Source organism: Anolis sagrei, chromosome 2 (genome assembly GCF_037176765.1).
Source record: "Anolis sagrei isolate rAnoSag1 chromosome 2, rAnoSag1.mat, whole genome shotgun sequence".
NCBI classification, from domain to species: Eukaryota; Metazoa; Chordata; class Lepidosauria; order Squamata; family Dactyloidae; genus Anolis; species Anolis sagrei.
The window spans coordinates 175,725,349-175,744,508 of NC_090022.1; the positions used below are offsets into that span (position 1 = coordinate 175,725,349).

Consider the following 19,160-nt stretch of genomic DNA (forward strand, 5'->3'; position numbering starts at 1 on the left):
TTCAACTGGGTTCTTCTATAGGTTTCAAGGGCAGCATAGTCCCCAAACCTGTTCCTCCAACAGAACTGGCTTGGCCAAAGGTGGAACTAATCTGTTCGGCAGAGAAGCAGCTGGGTGGGGGGTTGGGGTGAGTGGAGCAGGGTCAGGGCAGAGCAAAGCATGACGCCAGCCGAGCAGGATGTGCGGCTGGCTGCTCAGAATAACTCAAATGGCTTCCTGGCGTTAGCCCTGAAGGTGACGGAGTCCCTCCCAGTTCAAACTGAAGTAATGGCACATGCATACCCCCTGGCCCTCTGCCCCACCCCATGCCTGCACAGGCACGAGATACCCAGGAGCAGCTCCTTGAGCAACCCAGCAACTCACCACCAGAATAGCTCTTTGGGCACAGTGTGGGAACCAATAGCATCAAAGCAAGACTCCGATCTCTGGCTCCCATGGCTTTTTTTTAGCTGTCCCTACCTCCAGTCCCCTATTCCAAAGCTAATTCTGTTATATTTTAAGCTTTGCAAACTAGAATCTACTTTTAGACTTCATAGGACTACATTCCACTTTTAGTTTGTCATCTGCTTGTTAATGTCTGCAATCTTCTGTCTATGGCACAAGATATATATGGTGAGCAGATCTTGAACTACACTTGACCTCTATCCATGGTGGCCTAGTGCAAATTAGATTCTAGCAACATATAGAAGGCTATAGGTTCCCTTCTACCTGCTGTAGGTTGTTTTATCTTCTCCTAGATCAGTGGTTCTCAACTTTCTTAATGCCGTGACTCCTTAATACGGTTCCTCATGTTGTGGTGACCCCCTACCATACAATTATTTTTGTTGCTACTCCATAACTGTAATTTTGCTACTGTTATGAAATGTAATGTAAATACTCAAAAACAAAAAATCACAACAGCAAAACAACAGAGAGTAAACAATCAGGCACATCAAATCACTTCTCAAAGAAAGATTCCCCCAGGCACTTCCAAGCCATTAAATGCTAATCAAGGTGGTCAGTTGAAACAATCACACCTAGCTCCAGCAGACAAAAGTCCTTTGTCCCACCCTGGTCTTTCCACAGATATATAAACCCTTTTCATACTTCCAACAGACCTCACTACCTCTGAGGATGCTTGCCATAGATGCAGGCGAAACGTCAAGAGAAAATGCCTCTAGAACATGGCCATATAGCCCAGAAAACCTACAACAACTCAGTGATTCCGGCCATGAAAGCCTTTGACAATACATGTAATGTAAATATCTGATTTGCAGGGTGTACTTTCATTCACTGGACCAAATTTGGCACAAATGCCAGATATACCCAAATTTGAATACTGGTGGGGTTGGGGCGGGATTGATTTTGTCATTTGGGAGTTGTAGTTGCTGGGATTTATAGTTAACCTACAATCAAAGGGCATTTTGAACCTCACCAACAATAGAATGGTGCCAAACTTCCCACATAGAACCCACATGACCAACAGAAAATACTGTGTTTTCTGATGGTCCTTGGAGACCCCTCTGACACCCCCGTAAGACCCCCCCTAGGGGTCCCGACCCCCAGGTCGAGAAACACTGTCCTAGATTGAATTCTCAACACTGTCAAGAAAAGGAAAAACAAGGGTACACCAGTTCAATCAAGGCCAATCATTTGGCACTAGCAAAGCAAGAATGTTACTGATTTGCTAATCATCTCCTTTCAGGGTACAACCTCTTCCTGTTGACCCTTCCCCCATCAAAGGGACTACCTTACTTTACCTGTAACAACTGCTGCTGCAATTTGTGAATCTCCGCCAAGCTAAGTTCACTAAAGAGGTCGGCCACAAGACCAGGAGCAGGCCGGATGCTTTGGGGTGTGGAAGCCATGCCTCCTACACTGCTGCCATTGGCAAAGCCACTGTCTTGCTCTTCACACTCCACATGACTGTGGTTGAGCTCCTCCAGGTTGGCCTGCAAGCTGGTTAGTGAGTCACGACGTCCTCCTGCATAGATGGCAAGCTCCCGCCGCAGCTCCTGCTTCTGCTCCCGCTCCGCCTGCAGAGCCTCTAGTGCCTCCTGAAGCTGATGCTCTGCCAGGTCCCTGAGACGACCCAATTCCAGCAGCTGGGTCCCAGCCAACACCAGTTCTTCCTCTCGGCAGCTCAATGCGCGCTTGACACTTTCAAACTCCACCTTAAAATGAGACAGTAGAGACAGGTTGGCTTCTTTTCTCCCAGTATTCCACTGTAAGCTTCAAGCATAACATGAAGCACACACCATCTCACTGATTATGCATCCCTTCTTCACCCAAAAACTTGCAAAAACTCGAATGTTCTTTAAATGTTGCTGCTCCACATTTGTTCAAAAATGTTGAACAGACATCTATAATAGCCTTAGAGCTGTAGAAGATGGGCCACAATCTTGGATGTCTACTACAGTGAAATAAATACAAACAGTAGAAAGAAAGGGTCTATGGCCATGATGGTAAACCTATGACACGTGTGTCAGCACTGACACGCGTAGCCATTTTCGATGACACACAGCTGCATGCGGCCGCATACAGAGAAAATGGGGCCGCATCCCAAGGAGGACATTTCATCCTCGGCTCCTACACCAGCATTTTTCTATAATGCCGAGATATATGGCATTATAGAAAAAGTAGGTAAGTTAAATAATCAGTTTTTGGTTTATTAAATAGTTATATATTACAATAATATATTTTTGTTATTAAACTATAAGTATCATGAAATTATGGGTTTTTTCTCGAAGTGACACCTCACTCGAGTTATGCTCGGTTTTTTGGCGAGTACTGACACACCAAGCTCAAAAGGTTGCCCATCATTGGTCTATGGCATGGACAAGACATTCAATTGTGCTGGAGCAGCAGGCCCCTTCAAAATGCAGTCTTTTCCTTCACCACTTTCACTAGCAGTGGGGTTTCCCCCCTTTCCTCCATAACTATTGTCAAACTTGTAAACAAATTTATAAAATAGTTAAGTACATAATAGATGTCGGGATAGCACAATACAAAAAGGATTCTGGCTTGGTTGCCTTAAGAGCCATTGCCAGGCCCATTTTTAGCACCAAGATAGGATATTTTAGCTCAATGATCTTAATAGTCATGACCAAATGTGGGTTGCTGCAGCAGTACTTGAGACTGAAATAGTTTGTTATTTTATCTAGAGTTGACCATTTTTGTCTTGCACGTTTTTATTCTGTAGTGTACGCTGACAAAAGAGATATGCCCACTCATGAATTCCAAGGTATGCTAGTCTTGTACTTATCAGTGAAATAGACAAAGCAGGATCATTGTATACTTAGTAAACTCCTTGTATATGCAAAATTATTTTAAAATACAGGAAACCCAAAATTTAAAGAAACAAAGGCTAAAAAGAACCAAGCATGTTCTTTGTTCTTCATGTCACTGAAATATTGACAACAGAAACATTAGTTGACAGAGGGAGGGAGGGTGGTAGATTAGTTATGAAGAAAGACAAATGGTCTGCTTTGGGTCAATGGAATCAAAATACACACCAACCCCACACTCTGAAACAAGCATGCCATAAATCCTCTGAAGTTGAAAATTATAATATAATAATAAACTTTATTTATACCCCGCCACAATCTCCCCAATGGGGACTCGGAGCGGCTTACATGGGGCCAAGCCCGGACAACATATTACAAGATAAAACCAAAGCATAAACCAGGGGTCCTCAAACTAAGGCCCGAGGGCCAGATACAGCCCTCCAAGGTCATTTACCCGGCCCTTGCTCAGGGTCAACCTAAGTTTGAAATGACTTGAAAGCATAAAACAACAACAACAACAATCCTATCTCATCAGCCAAAAGCAGGCCCACACTTCCCACTGAAATACTAATAAGTTTATATTTGTTAAAATTGTTCTTCATTTTAATTATTGTATTGTTTTAAAGTGTTTTTTGCACTACAAATAAGATAGGTGCAATGTGCGAAGGAATTCATTCATGCTTTTTTCAAATTATAATCTGGCCCTCCAACAGTTTGAGGGACTGTGACCTGTCCCTCTGTTTAAAAAGTTTGAAGACCCCTGGCATAAACAATAAACAGCATCATCAAAATTACATAAAAGGAAAGAAAAAATTATAAGCACAATCATAAAGTAACATTCCAATAAGCACAATCACAATAACAATGGGTGGACCACATGTACAGGATAAAATGATTAAAAGACTCTAATGAGATAAAAATAGGAGCAAGTTATTTGCAGGGAACTCATAAAAACACAGAGTTGTGAAACTAAACTTCCCATTTGGAGGGCATGTATTCCAGTGGGAAAAGCGTTAAGGGGTGCAATGGTGTCATATTGTGCACCTACTCGTCAGTGTTCTGAAACAATTTTTCCAGATTAGTGGAAAAGCACTTCCTCCAGAAATAATTCACTGCACATGATTCCACCCAGTTTTTTTTCCAAACACAAATAAGGCAGCTATGTTCAAACAGAGCAGTGGTTCTCAACCTGTGGGTCCCCAGATGTTTTGACCTTCTACTCCCAGAATTCCAAACAGCTGGCAAACTGGCTAGGATTTCTGGGAGTTGTAGGCCAAAATATCTGGGGACCTACAGGTTGAGAACCACTGAAACAGAGGATGATGTACACCAGGGGTCCACAAACCTTTTAAACAGAGCGCCAGGTCACAGTCCCTCAAACGGTTAGGAGGGCCGGATTATAATTGGGAAAAAAACATGAATTCCTATGCACGCTGCACATATCTTATTTGTGATATAAAAATCACTTAAAACAATACAATAATTAAAATGAGGAACAATGTTAACAAATATAAATTTATTAGTATTTTAATGGGAAGCGTGGGCCTGTTTTTGGGTGATGAGATAGGATTGTTGTTGTTGTTGTTGTTGTGTGCTTTCAAGTCGTTTCGACTTAGGTTGACCCTGAGCGAGGGCCAGGTAAATGACCTTGGAGGGCCGCATCCAGCCCCGGGCCTTATTTTGAGGACCCCTGATGTACACTGCAGGGCAAGTATTTGCCATCTCAATTATTCCCTGTTCTCCATGACTATGCCACGTGAGGCAGGGAGGTGGTGTTAATGGCCTCATCCTGTCAGATAAAGGGCCCACTAGGCAGCTTCCTGCTTATCCAGCATCAGGTGCATGAAAGCATAAAGATTGCTGAGGTTCAATAGGAAGTAACTCAACTAGTCCTCAAGCTCTGTTCACTTCCCTTTTCTCCTCCTACTCAAACCACAGCAAGGTTGCCTCAACGACTCAAAATACATCCCAAAAAGGAAAGACAATTCCAGTGCACTTCCTCTACACCACTGCTTCTTAAAACCCTTAATTCTATATTGGGGTTGTGAAAAAAATTGGCAGCAGTAAAAGTTTTCTGAACACCATGTAGACATTTACACAAATCTCCTAACAACAACATGTAGTGTTTACAGTGGACTCTGCAGAAAATGCTTCAGCTGTACTCCACCAAAAAAAACAAAAACAAAACCCAAAACAAAAAAAACCCAGTCTGTTTGGCAAGTCTTGCAAATAATGGGGTTACAATCAGTAAATGTTATCAGACCCAATGGGGTCACAAGTAGAGAAAGTTTAAGAAGCCTTCACTACACACATAGACCATACAAGAAGTAGAGGCAGATGAAAATAGAGATGCATCAACATAGCCCAACAAATACATCTGATTATATAAAAAGTTAACATCAGAACGCTGGATCAGGCAGTTTTCACTCCAAATTGCCAAATCAGTATCTGTAAATCAGGCAAGTACACATGTGCACAAGCCTCACACATACACTGAGAGTCAGTGTCTAATGGTCAATGGGACATGGGATTCAGATACCTGACTGCCCCTGAGTGCCGAGACCTGCTTCTGCAGGGAAATGTTCTCTTCCTCAAGCTCAGCACAGTCCTGGAGTTGACGAAGTTCCCTGGTTTTGGCTTGTTTCATCTCCTCCCGCAACTGGGCCTTCTCTGACTCCAAGTTCTGGCATTCCTAGAAAGACAATGGGATTAACAAATTGGGCTCATGGCTTGACCACAAAGATGAACTGGGGAAGGAAACACCACATTTTTTCCTTGAGCAGGAATAAATCCAACCACAGCAGCAAAAGTATTTTAGCTTCTTTCTTTAACAGAGGAAGAAGAAAAAAGAAAACCATGCAAGAAAAGATTGTCCATGGTGTTATCCTTAAGTAGTTTAAGGTCTGATTAAGAAATCTGTTGCACACTTTTACATTTCCATCTTTGGGAGAAGGCATGTAATGCCTTGAATGAAACCGCTGAGAGAGATCATATAGAGTTTTGGAGTTTGGTGCCACCTATATGCAGATGACACTCAATTCTACTACTCCTTTCCACCTAATGCCAAGGAAGCTGTCCTGACACCAAAACCAGTGCCTGTCATCAGCAATAGACTGGATGAGTGCAAACAAATTGAATCTTAATCCAGACAAGAAAGAGGTGCTCCTGGTCATTCAAAAGGCAGATCAGGGACAAAGGGATCCAACCTGTGCTGGATGGAGTTACACTCCCCCTGAAGACATGGGTTCGCGGTTTGGGGGTTCTCCTGCACTCTGCATTGTAATACAATATACTACTACTACTACTATTAAATGTGTCACGGTGTATTGTTTTATTGTTTCTACTGTTACTGCTTTAATGTTTTTGGTTTGCTTAGGAGTTTTTATTATGTATTTGTTATGCTGTTGTTTTATTGAGGCCTTGGCCTGTGTAAGCCGCATCGAGTCCTTCGGGAGATGTTAGCAGGGTACAAATAAAGTTAATAACAATAATAATAGTAATAATATAATTATATATTTTATATTAAATGTAATATTACTAGTAATACATAAATTACATAATTACATAAATTACATAATTACATACAATGTAATCTTACTAATAATATTAATATTAATAATATTAAATGTATTACTAATAATATTACAGTATAATGTTATAGTACAATGTAATATATAATATTAATATTGTGCTATGGTAATAATATAATATATTGTATTTACTTTTTACTTGTAAGCTGCTCTGAGTCCCCTTCGGGGTGAGAAGGGCGGCATATAAATGTCGTAAATAAATAAATAAAATAAATAAGAAAATTCCATGATAGAGTTGTGTTAAGAACCTACTTGAAAGCGCACAACAGCAAAAAATGAAATTTGGATTTCAATGCTGGAGGTTCAGAAGTTCCAAAGCTTTGTAAATTGAGACTCATCACCTTTCTCAGATCTCGCAAAGTCACAACGAAGCGTTCATTTTCCGTTCCTGTTGTATCAAGCTGGGACCTCAGGTGTTTCACATCCCCCTGGAGTTCCTCAATGGTTTCAGTCAAGCGGGCCTCTTTGAAAGCTGTCTCTCGGAGCAGACACTCCTCTCGGCTCTCCCCATCAGCGGCTGCCCGTTTGTGATTGCTATGGGACTCTGCCAGAGCCTGGGATATAGAAGAAGAGACTGAAGGTTATGGCTAGCAGCACAGCCAGGGCAAGGCAAGAAAAGTGGGCAACATGTGGCTCTCAAACTGTCTCATACACCTTGCTGAATGTTTTTTCTATTGAAAACCATACACAATAGCACTGTTTCCCCAACCAAAAGTCTTCGTTGCAGCTGGAATATGGCTGAAAATGACAACCAGAAGTGACACAATGTTCTATCACAGTGGTTCTCAACCTGTGGGTCCCCAGGTGTTTTAGCCTACAACACCCAGAAATCCCAGCCAGTTTACCAGCTGTTAGGATTTCTGGGAGTTGAAGGCCAAAACATCTGGGGACCCACTAGTGGAGAAGCACTGTTCTATCTGGTGATCCAGAACATGCTACTGTTGCCAACTCCCACCTTGCACTGTTGTCCACTCCCTGAGCTAAGGGAAACCCAGTCTAAAGCACAGCAAGAGAATCATCCCCTCACCTCCTTCATGTGCAATAGCTCTGTGCGCAGCACCTCCAGCTGACTTTCCAGCTCTCCACAACGCTGCTTGAGCTCGCCATTCTCTTCCAGTACTGCCAGCCCATATTGCGCCGCCTGTACCTTTTCTTGCGTTGCCTCCTGAAGCTCAGCCACCAGCCGCTCCACCTCTGCTTGCAGCTTCACTGGATCCTGGGCCATGGTGGCTGCTGGCATACTGTCCCTGGTCAAGACTGCTATAGGAGACTGAGAAACAAGGGTGAGCGTCAGGATGAGAGGACCACCACTCAAGGAGTGCTTTACCCATTTGTCAGGCAGCCATCGTAAAGTCACTTTGAAGGAGATCTAGCACAGCTTGCTCACATTCACTGATATGTGGGGCATCCTAAAAGTACCACACCACTTGGATAACTAGGCTCAAGCTCAACCACCCTACCTAAATTGCCCCATCTAATATATAAAATCACAACCAGGTAGACATAAAAATCATTTGTGGGCCTTGAGGTGACCCACTACATACAAGACCCACTTGAGGTGCTATTTCTAGCTTACCTTTCCTGCAAGGGATGCTAGGTTTAGTACCTGGCCTCCCTCCCTACCATGGCTCTCAGTAGACTCCTATGAAGTAAGCTGCGATTGGGGAGACTGGCCCAAGTTTACTATGTGACTTTCTGACTAAATGGGATTTGTACTCAAGGAGTCCTAGGCTAGCAAATTATCATGCTGTTTCAAAGTGTATGTTGATGTTGTGTTCCTTCAAGTTGTTCCTAACCTATTGTGATCCTAAAGCGAACCTGTCACAGTATTTCTTTACAAGATTTCTTCAGATGAAGTTTGGTATTGCATTCCTCTGAGGGTGAGAGGGTGACACTCAAGTGGGTTTCACAGATCAGTGAGGATTCAAACCCTTCCCTCCAGAATTTTTAGCCCAATCCTCAAATCACTACACTAGCTCTTTGATTCAAAGTACTGTATACCAAGACAAAAAAGCAGCATTCAGGACATCTATATAAATAAAGACGTAATGCTCGTTTGTGGGATTAACAGAACTCAAAAACCACTGGGGCAATTGACACCAAACTTGGACACAAGGCACCTAACAACCCAATGTATGTTCTTCACTCAAAAAAACGAAAACAAAAAGCAGAAAGGACTTCTAAACTGCATGTCCACGCCCCCTCCTCCTCCTCGCGGGGAAACAGCCGGCCGTTAAAGCCAGGGACGCGTGCATGGCCACACACACACACACAAGCGAGGGTGGAGGCTTGCTGCATGGAGCCCCTTCTCTTTCCCTGATATGTCAGTAGGATGGTCTCCTCCTCCTCCTCCTTCCCGTTGGAAGAGGAAGGGGCAGATGAGTGGCAGTGGCGGAGCCCCCAGGCAAGGAAGAAGGGAGGGAAGGAGGAGGAGGAGGCAAGGGAGATCGACAGTGCTTGAGTGAAGGATTTTCCTTCTCTCCCTCACTCCCTTCCCTTCCTCCCTTCCTTTCCTTTTCTTCCTTCCCCTTCCTTTCTCCCTTTTCTCCTTCTTTCCCTTTCTTCGTTTCCTTCCCCTTCGTTTCCTTTCCTTCCTCCTTTCTTTCCCTCCTTCTTCCTTCCTGACCCTTCTTCTTTCTTTTCCTTCCTTTCCCTTCTTTCCCTCCCTCCCTTCCTTTTTCCTTCCTTCCTTCCTGTCCCTCCCTCCTTCCTTTCCTTCTTTCTATGTAAGATATAAATACAATATTAAATGGAAGGAACAGTCAAGAAGTAACGAGAGGAGGAGGGAAAGAGGGAAGGAATGAAGGAGGGGAAGCAAGGAAGGAGAGAAGGAGGGAGGGAGGGAAAGAAGTAAAGAAAGTTAGAGAAGCAAGGAAGGAGAGAAGGAAATAAAAAGTGAAAGGAAAAAGAGAGGGAAGGAAGGAGAGAAGGAAAGAAAGATAGGGAAGGAAGGAAGGGTGTAACCAAAGAGCAAAGAAAGGGAGGAAAGAAACAGGTAGAGGTGGAAGAAAGAAGAGAAATAGGGAAAGAAAAAAAGGAAAGGAAGGAAAGAGTGAAGGAAGGAGAGAAAGAGGGAGGGAAGGTTGGCCACAGCAACGCATGGCGGGTACAGCTAGCTTGTATATAAACCAGGAAAGACAGAGTTCTAGAAGATACAAACATAGGAACAGTGTTGTCCCCAACAATTTAATCACTACCACTCCCTAAATATAAATGTGCCTTGTTGCAGCTAGGCAAAAAGCTACTGCCCCAAGAAGTATTTGGGAAAGTATTGAAAAGTGTAAGCTATTATTTCAATAGGCGTTTAAAAATAAGAATTTAAAAATAATGTAACACGAACTACCAGATTTATATTTAGATTCTTTAAGACTCTTTTAGCCTTCATTTCATCTAGCATACGCTGGTACCCCATCCTTAATCTGAGCAGCACAAATTGATGTCCAAGGTGCAAAAAGAAAGGGCAATAGTGTGACCATAAAAGTTCAGATTCCTCTTAAATTATATGCAATTAAGATAATGCTCATCCCAGCCACAAATTGTTGTTCATTCGTTCAGTCGTTTCAGACTCTTTGTGACATCATGGACCAGCCCATGCCAGAGCTCCCTGTCGGCCGTCACCACCCCCAGCTCCTTCAAAGTCAATCCAGTTACTTCAAGGATCCCATCCATCCACCTTGCCCTTGGTTGGCCCTGCTTCCTTTTTCCTTCCATTTTCCCCAGCATCATTGTCTTCTCTAAGCTTTCCCCTCTTCTCATGATGTGGCCAAAGTACTTCAACTTTGCCTCTACTATCCTTCCCTCCAATGAGCAGTCGGGCTTTATTTCCTGAAGTGTGGACTGGTTGGATCTTCTCACAGTCCATGGCACTCTCAGAACTTTCCTCCAACACCACAGTTCAAAAGCATCTATCTTCCTTCAATCAGCTTTCCTTATGGTCCAGCTCTCACATCCATAGGTGACTATGGGGAATACCATGGCTTTGACTATGTGGATCTTTGTTGCCAGTGTGATGTCTCTACTCTTCACTATTTTATCGAGATTGGACATTGCTCTCCTCCCAAGAAGTAAGCGTCTCCTGATTTCCTGGCTGCAGGCTTCGTGTACAGTAATCTTTGCAGCTAGAAATACAAAGTCTGTCACTGCCTCCATGTTTTCTGCCTCTATTTCCCAGTTGTCAATCATTCTTGTTGCCATAATCTTGGTTTTTTTTAATGTTTAGCTGCAACCCAGCTTTTGCACTTTCTTCTTTCACCTTGATTAGAAAGCTCATCAGCTCCTCCTCACTTTTCGCCATCAAAGTGGTGTCATCTGCATATCTAAGGTTGTTAATGTTTCTTCCAGCAATTTTCACCCCAGCCTTGCATTCGTTAAGCCCTGCACATAGCATGATGTGTTCTGCATACAAGTTGAATAGGTTGGGTGAGAGTATACAACGCTGCCGTACGCCTTTCCCAATCTTGAACCAGTCTCTTGTTCCATGGTCAGTTTTTACTGTTGCTACTTGGTCCTTATACAGATTCCTCAGGAGAGAGACAAGGTGATTTGGTATGCCCATACCACCAAGAACTTGCCACAAATAGGTGACTGAAAATAAATATTCTGGAAGGCTTTGGCCTTGGTAGACCACAGGAAAGAAGATTAAAGTGGTCAAGTAACCATGGAAAACACCTCCATGCATAATCCCACCTGAGTCCCCAGAAAAAAAAACTATGGAGATGGTTAACTAGCTGGTTGTACTGACTACAACATTATTATTTATTATTATTATTATTTACCTTACTTATATACCGCTGTTCTCAGCCCGAAGGCGACTCACAGCGGTTCACAACAAATACGAACAGCAAAAATTCAGTGCTGTTGGAAGAGGAACATTAATTTTGTTGATGTTTCGCATGCAGCCATTTCCACTTGTAGGCAAAGTAAATGTATTTTCTTCACTTGGGCTAGTAATCTGTACAAAATTTATAAGAACATAGTTTTATAATACACAAAAATCCTTCGAGTTCAGGTTTTGTGTTCTCCAGTGCAGCAAAAAAAAGTAGAGAAATCCAGAAGAAAGGAATGAAAGCCTTTGTTACCCACTGCACAACACCAGCACTCAGTGTTCTAAGTACGCTGCCATGATGCATGAAAGATTAATTAGAATATCCAAGCTTTTAGCATACACTTTCCGTTTGAACCAAGTAGTATACAGAGCCCTTTTAAGAAATGACTCCTCGATGCCCATTTGTCTAAAGAAAAGGAATACATTTAATAGTCGACTTTCAAAAAAGCGATGCCAGCAATTCAGCTTCATTCAGTCCCATAGCCAAATATTCAACAGACAGCAAGTTACTTTTTCTTCATTTAATACTGATCCCATTTGTTAAGCAATAGTATGTATACAACACCTTTCCCTTATAACAGGTGGAGCAAACCCAACACCAAGAGTGATTTGTAGAACCACAGGTCTCTCCAAATAGGGACAAGAGCAGTCACCAGGGCAAAGGACTTAGTAAGTAGAGGATACAAAGGAAGAACTATGTCCATCTACGAACCCACACGCTCACTCCGATCATCTGGGGAGGCCCTGCTCATGGTCCCACCCACGTTGCAAGCGCGCTTGGTGGGGACACGGGACAGGGCCTTCTCTGTGGCGGCCCCCCGACTTTGGAATGCCCTTCCAAAAGATCTCCGACAGGCCCCTACTTTAGCAGTTTTCAGAAGGAACCTAAAAACCTGGCTGTTCCGATGTGCCTTCTCAGATTAGGAATCCCCCATCCCAAGTCCTAGAAGCACTTTAGTACAACCGATGTTACTGCACACCATACCTCTAATCCTACGTTCCTCCTGCCATTTCAGCACTTTAACCCCTGTACCCCATTGCGCCGGCCGAACCAGTTTTAATAGTGTCTTGATGTAGTTATTGTTGTTATTTTGCTTAATTGTTTGATTTGCTTTGCTTATTATTGTGTTATGTTTTATTGTATTGTGTTTTGAGGCTTCGGCCTGTGTAAGCCGCATCGAGTCCTGCGGGAGATGCTAGCGGGGTACAAATAAAGTTAATAATAATAATAATAATAATAATAATAATAATAATAATATATCCAGTTGTTCTCAATCTTTCTGGTTTAACTTTTGTGGATTTGATTAATATAGTGTGCACCTACATTTTAAGATTAATCCAGTTTGACACAATTTTAACTGTTTGCTCAATGCTATAGAACCAAGGTTTCTCTCTAATCTCGGCATTGCCTATCAGAAGGTGCAACTCTACAAGCATCTTCTGATGGACGATAATCACAGAGTTGTTCGTGCTAGAGGACCTGGAGATTGTATGCATGTTTCCTCATGTTAAAGAAATGGGGGGGGGGGGGGGTGGTGGTGGTATCCAGTTTTCCCACTTTTGCATAGTTCTTATGCCCATAATACTAGTGAACGTCTTGCCTATATGAGGGATGACTATATGTCATGTGGCTGCCCTGAGCTCAGTGCAGCAAGGGGGGAAGAAAATGGGCATTCCTTACTTTCTAAAATGTTGTTTTACAAGAAATACCCAATTTGCTTTTGGCAATTCACAGAAATATCTTTTTTTCTCTTAAAAATCAATGCTTTGATAACGTTTGACTAGTCATTTGATCCACTTTTTTTACTGATCAGTTGCCTCCCTCCAGGCTGTTTTCTCACGGACGATAATCTCCTGTTCTCCATCCCTTCAGAGTCCCAAAAGGCTTACAAAACAACTTAGTAATAGAACAGGTCAGCTGATGTTTGTAAACAGCAGTTCGCTAAAAATTAAGAATTGCTTATAGGGAAGGCTGAGGAAAAAGACGAGGTTGTTCTTGTTCCATAGTGTCAATGATCCCCAAAACTACTAAGACAAGTAAATGCAGAAATATACATTGTTATCAGTAATTTAAGTCATCCCCTGTTTGGGTATCAGCCAGCACGTTAACGACTTAAATCTAGACATTGTTTTCTAAGATCTACAGAGACACTCACTGGAACACCTCAGCAAGCGAGAGTCCAAAAGTGGCAGGCTCAAACCCAGAACCTCAACCAATGGCTGATACCAAATGAGAGACTCCCTCCTGGGCACACAGAAGACTCGGCGACTTGGAAGACGCTGAACAGACTGCGCTCTGGCACCACGAGATGAAGAGCCAACCTTCAGAAATGGGGCCACAAAGTGGAATCCTTGACATGCGAGTGTGGAGAAGAGCAAACCACTGACCACCTGCCGCAATGCAACCTGAGCCCTGCCACATGCACAAGGGAGTATCTTCTTGCAGCAACACCGGAAGCACTCCAAGTGGCCAGCTACTGGTCAAAGAACATTTAACCAACTACCAAACTCACAAGTTTTGTATTTGTCTGTTTGTTTGCTTTGTTCTGTTAGAAATGTAATATAATGGACTGGTTGCTCTGACACGACAAATAAATAAATAAAGTCAGAGATATAAACACTATCTTTCTGAAGTCTAATACGGACTCAGAGGACTCCATTGGGACTTTGACAACTAAGGACCACCTTTAATAAGAAGCCCTCTTCCATGTATGCATCTCATACAAAAGTTTAATGAACCACACAGCACTCAAAAAAAGAAATAATACAGGAAATACAATTTCAAACGTGGAGAATGGATATGGAAATTGAGAGAGAAGATATTTCCAAAGGGAAATAAGTAATATAGCAAAGGAAAAATATAATGTACTAAGGGAATCAAGAAGGAAAATGTTACAGGACTCCTGCACAACTTTCACGTTTCTTACTGGGGGTAAAGGACAGGTGTTGGCATGGTTGTAAACAAAGAGGTGTGTTTAATCACATGATATGGGTATGTGACAGAGTACAGGCGTACTGGAGAATGATTGGAGGAGAAATTAATAGAATGTTAAATCTTCAAGTAATAATAGTCAATAGGAATGTATTACATGCAAGGATACCAGGAGTGTCTAAAGTGCAAAAGGAAAGAGTGGTTGACAAATTAATAGTGTGTGCAAAGTGAGAGGTTGGAAAGATAAAGCAAAGTGGACTCTGACAACTGGTATACTTAAAAATACTGGTATACTTAAAAATACTGGGTGTGGAGTAAAATAATAAAATAAAAATAAATATGAAAAAATCAACCACACAGCACTCAGACTGCCATTGCAAAACACCAATCTAAATAAATCACTGATATGCAACTGGCCCAGCAGATACAAGAAAGTGTGTTTCAATGTGTTGATGTAGATATACTGAGATACTTCCAAAACAAAGCACTTAATCCATGACCTATGCAAGTCAGGCTTAAATTGCCACAATGGTAGGCCCATGTGCATATGTGCCTTCCAATTTACTTATGGCAATCCCATAATAATAATAATAATAATAATAATCTTTATTTATACCCCGCTACCATCTCCCGAGGGACTCGGTGCGGCTTACGTGAGGCCGAGCCCACAATACATCAATGATAAAGCAATAACAACAATTAGTACAGACAATAAACAATAGCAGTAACACAACGACGTTTAAAACCTATGGCTGGGCCAAATGTAATAATTAAAATTTAAGAATAATGCTGAGCATGAACAGATGAAATATGAACTAGGATAGAGTCTTCAGAGAGGGATGGGCGTGCAGACCTTTCTAGATCAATAGTAAAGTGCATTTCGAGGACATATTGCTGGGAGTTTCCTTATTCTGGGAAGGCACACTGGAACAACCACGTTTTCAGGCTCCTCCTAAAGACTGCCAGGGTTGGGGCATGCCTGATGTCCTTGGGGAGTGAGTTCCAGAGTCGAGGGGCCACCACCGAGAAAGCCCTCTCCCTCGTCCCCATCAATAGTGCCTACGATAGAGGTGGGAGCGTGGGCAGGGCCTCTCCAGATGATCGAAGGGAACCCCATGGGTTTCATCAGAGAGGGTTTTGCCAGTTTCTTCCTCTAAAATTTAAACTACAGGATCTGGTACAAGATTAATCTTCCACAGAAATACTAGTGTCTAGTACAGACACTAGAAAGGATCTAGAGTGTGTACCATGACCAAATGAGCTTCATTGCTCAGTTGGGTGCAATCTGAAGTATAATCTTTGTAACAGGTAAAATACCCTGCCTGCAGTTATCCATTCTGCAGTGGATACACTCCATCAGGAAAGCCAGACCTGAGCAGGACTGTTGATAGCACAGTGACCTGGAGGTCTCTCATTCACAGGGTCATACTAAGTCCAGGGCAATTTCATCACAATTAACAGCAGCATGTTGGCACAGGAATGGAGACCTCCTTGTGTGTCTACTTCTGAAATTTAGAGAATGGAAAATAACAATTATGCACACAAGTTGTTACTTATGAAAGCATTTGGAAGGACAAGACTGACCAAAAAGGAATAAACCACTGATCAACATTGTTCAATATGGAAATCACTATGAATCAGCAATGAAACTACTGCAGAAATCTTAGCTTATGAATTAAAAGGAAGGTGAAGCATTTGTTTCTTAGTGACAATTACTTTTTCCCCCTCTTAAGAGTAATTCTGGATTATTTGAATACATGCTGCACAATCATTTTTTTAAAAAAAACCCACAATTATAATTCTTTCCTTAAAACCGGACAAGTAATACAGGTGAGGTACATACATAACATCAACCAAGTTCACAAGAAAGCAGTTAGAAATGATGTATTAACCAAACCCAGAGCTTTTAGAACTTAGTTCAGTTCCAAGAGTACTGATGTACAAGGAACCAAACACTGTGGTTATTAGTTACAGGAAACTCAGCAGACAGGAAGTGTGATGTTAACACAGCTATGTGGAAAGAATACAAAGATGAATGTGCATACACCATATCAGTATGTTACAACAAAATATTTTTGGTACTAGAAGTGTGCTATGTATGCCAATTATTATACACCTGAAGTTCACAATTGAAGGTCCTAAACAACCCAAAGGAAACAGATCCCATCTGATCCTGGAAACTAAGCAGGGTTGGCCCTGGGTAGTATTTGGATGGGAGATTCCCAATGATTACACTATGTAACACAATTTTAGTTCCTGGGCTATAAATGTCATTTCCTAATTGGTTCTATCATAAAAAACGGGAAAAGTTTATTAAACTGCAAAACTTTGTTTATGTGGGACATCCTGCAGCATGTTTTTAAATGAATATCTCGAGTCTCAGCTTCATTAAATGCCACGAAAATGAAGTTTCTGGAGTAGAACAACTACTCCAGAAAATAGCACACAACTCAACAGGAATAATACTTTCTAACCAGGAACAGAAGATTTTTCCAATTTTGTGACATAGTGTTATAAGGTTCTGCAAAGCAGCAACAGTAAGAACTGACCATGGAACAACAGGCTGGTTCAAGATTGGGAAAGGCGTATGGCAGGATTGTATACTCTCACCCAACCTATTCAACTTGTATGCAGAACACATCATGCGATGTGCAGGGCTGGATGAATGCAAGGTTGGGGTAAAAACTGCTGGAAGAAACATTAACAACTTTAGATATGCAAATAACACCACTTTGATGGCCGAAAGCGAGGAGGAGCTGAGGAGCCTTCTAATCAAGGTGAAAGAAGAAAGTGCAAAAGCCGGGTTGCAGTTAAACATAAAAAAACCCAAGATTATGGCAACAAGAATGATTGACAACTGAAAAATAGAGGGTGAAAATGTGGAGGCCGTGACAGACTTTGTATTTCTAGGTGCAAAGATTACTGCAGACGCAGACTGCAGCCAGGAAATCAGGAGACACTTACTTCTTGGGAGGAGAGAAATATCCAGTCTCGATAAAATAGTGAAGAGTAGAGACATCAGACTGGCAACGAAGTTCTGCCTAGTCAAAGCCATGGTATTCCCTGTAGTCACCTATGGATGTGAGAGCTGGACCTTAGGGAAGGCTGAGCGAAGAAAGATCGATGCTTTTGAACTGTGGTGTTGGAGGAAAGTTCTGAGAGTGCCTTGGACTGCGAGAAGATCCAACCAGTCCACACTTCAGGAAATAAAGCCCGGCTGCTCATTGGAGGGAAGGATATTAGAGGCTAAGATGAAGTACTTTGGCCACATCATGAGAAGAAAGGAAAGCTTAGAGAAGACAATGATGCTGGGGGAAATGGAAGGGAAAAGGAAGAGAGGCCGACCAAGGGCAAGATGAATGGCATCCTTGATTGAAGTGACTGGATTGACCTTGAAGGAGCTGGGTGTGGTGACGGCCGACAAGGAGCTCTGGCGTGGGCCAGTCCATGAGGTCACAAAGAGTTGGAAACGACTGAACGAATGAACAACAAACAACAACAACCACATTAAGTAACTATTCCTGCACTAGGCTACTATTTCAACAAACTCAAGTATAATGGAGGAGGGGTAGTAGTAGTAGTAGTAATTTTATTGATTAGCCTTTAGGCCATATCACAATAAGAAACAGAACAACAGGGCCTGACAAGACCTGATCACACCCCACATAGTAAGTTAAAATAAGACACTTATAATAATACAGTAAATACATATGACAAGACATGATAAAACTGGTAACCTGATCAAGCTGAGTATATACATCATATTTCATTATCGGGAGGGGTAGTATTTTACCATCATTAGCTCCAAAATGTACAGGTAAACTTTCTCCAGAAAATGAAACTCTGATCACTCTGACCAAAAGGTCATGAGTTCGAAGCCAGCCCGGGTTGGAGTGGGTTTCCAACCAATTGTGTGTAGCCTGTTGTTGACCTTTGCAACCCGAAAGACAGTTGCATCTGTCAAATAAGGTACCACCTTAAAGTGTGGGGAGGCTAAATTAACTGATTTATGAGGCCATAAAGAAGACTCCAGCAAAGCATTCCAGCGGGGAAGCATGCGGGGAATGCGGAAGTGCTTCATCAGCGTTGCAGATGGACGATGAAAGCGACAGCTCCCCGGCGGCCAGAAAAAAGTTAAATAGCCTCTGTGTATGTCTGTACATGTTTGTATGTCAAAAATTGGCATTGAATGCTTGCCATATATGTGTACACTGTAATCCGCCCTGAGTCCCCTGCAGGGTGAGAAGGGCGGAATATAAAAGCTGTAAATAAATAAAAAAATTAACTGAAATAACAAAACTCATATCAAAATACATTTGAAGAAAAAAGAAGCATCTACATTCTTCTTGGTCAGTGCTTCCCAAGTGTTTTGGGGACTTCAACTCCCAGAAGCCCCTGAAAGCTTAAACAAAGACTGGGATTTCTGGGAGCTGGAGTCCAAAACACCTGGAGGTTGGGAACACAACAAATGGTTAATGGCATTCGTCAAAATATGACATCCTATTGCAACTTTTTTGAATGTAACACATCTTAGTATTAAAATGCAT

At 42.2% G+C, this 19,160-nt stretch overlaps 1 protein-coding gene across 1 annotated transcript in view; it reads right to left on the minus strand.

Moving 5' to 3' along the window:
* LOC132767853 (protein bicaudal D homolog 2-like) overlaps positions 1-19,160 on the minus strand; it is a 33,738-nt gene that overhangs the window by 13,227 nt on the left and 1,351 nt on the right. Inside the window, exons 2-5 of the mRNA XM_060763213.2 lie at positions 7,884-8,126; positions 7,198-7,410; positions 5,806-5,958; positions 1,740-2,153 (exon numbers count right to left, since the gene is read on the minus strand). Of these exons, the coding sequence (XP_060619196.2) occupies positions 1,740-2,153; positions 5,806-5,958; positions 7,198-7,410; positions 7,884-8,096 (993 nt within the window). The 5' untranslated portion in view covers positions 8,097-8,126. The remainder of the gene's footprint in view (positions 1-1,739; positions 2,154-5,805; positions 5,959-7,197; positions 7,411-7,883; positions 8,127-19,160) is intronic.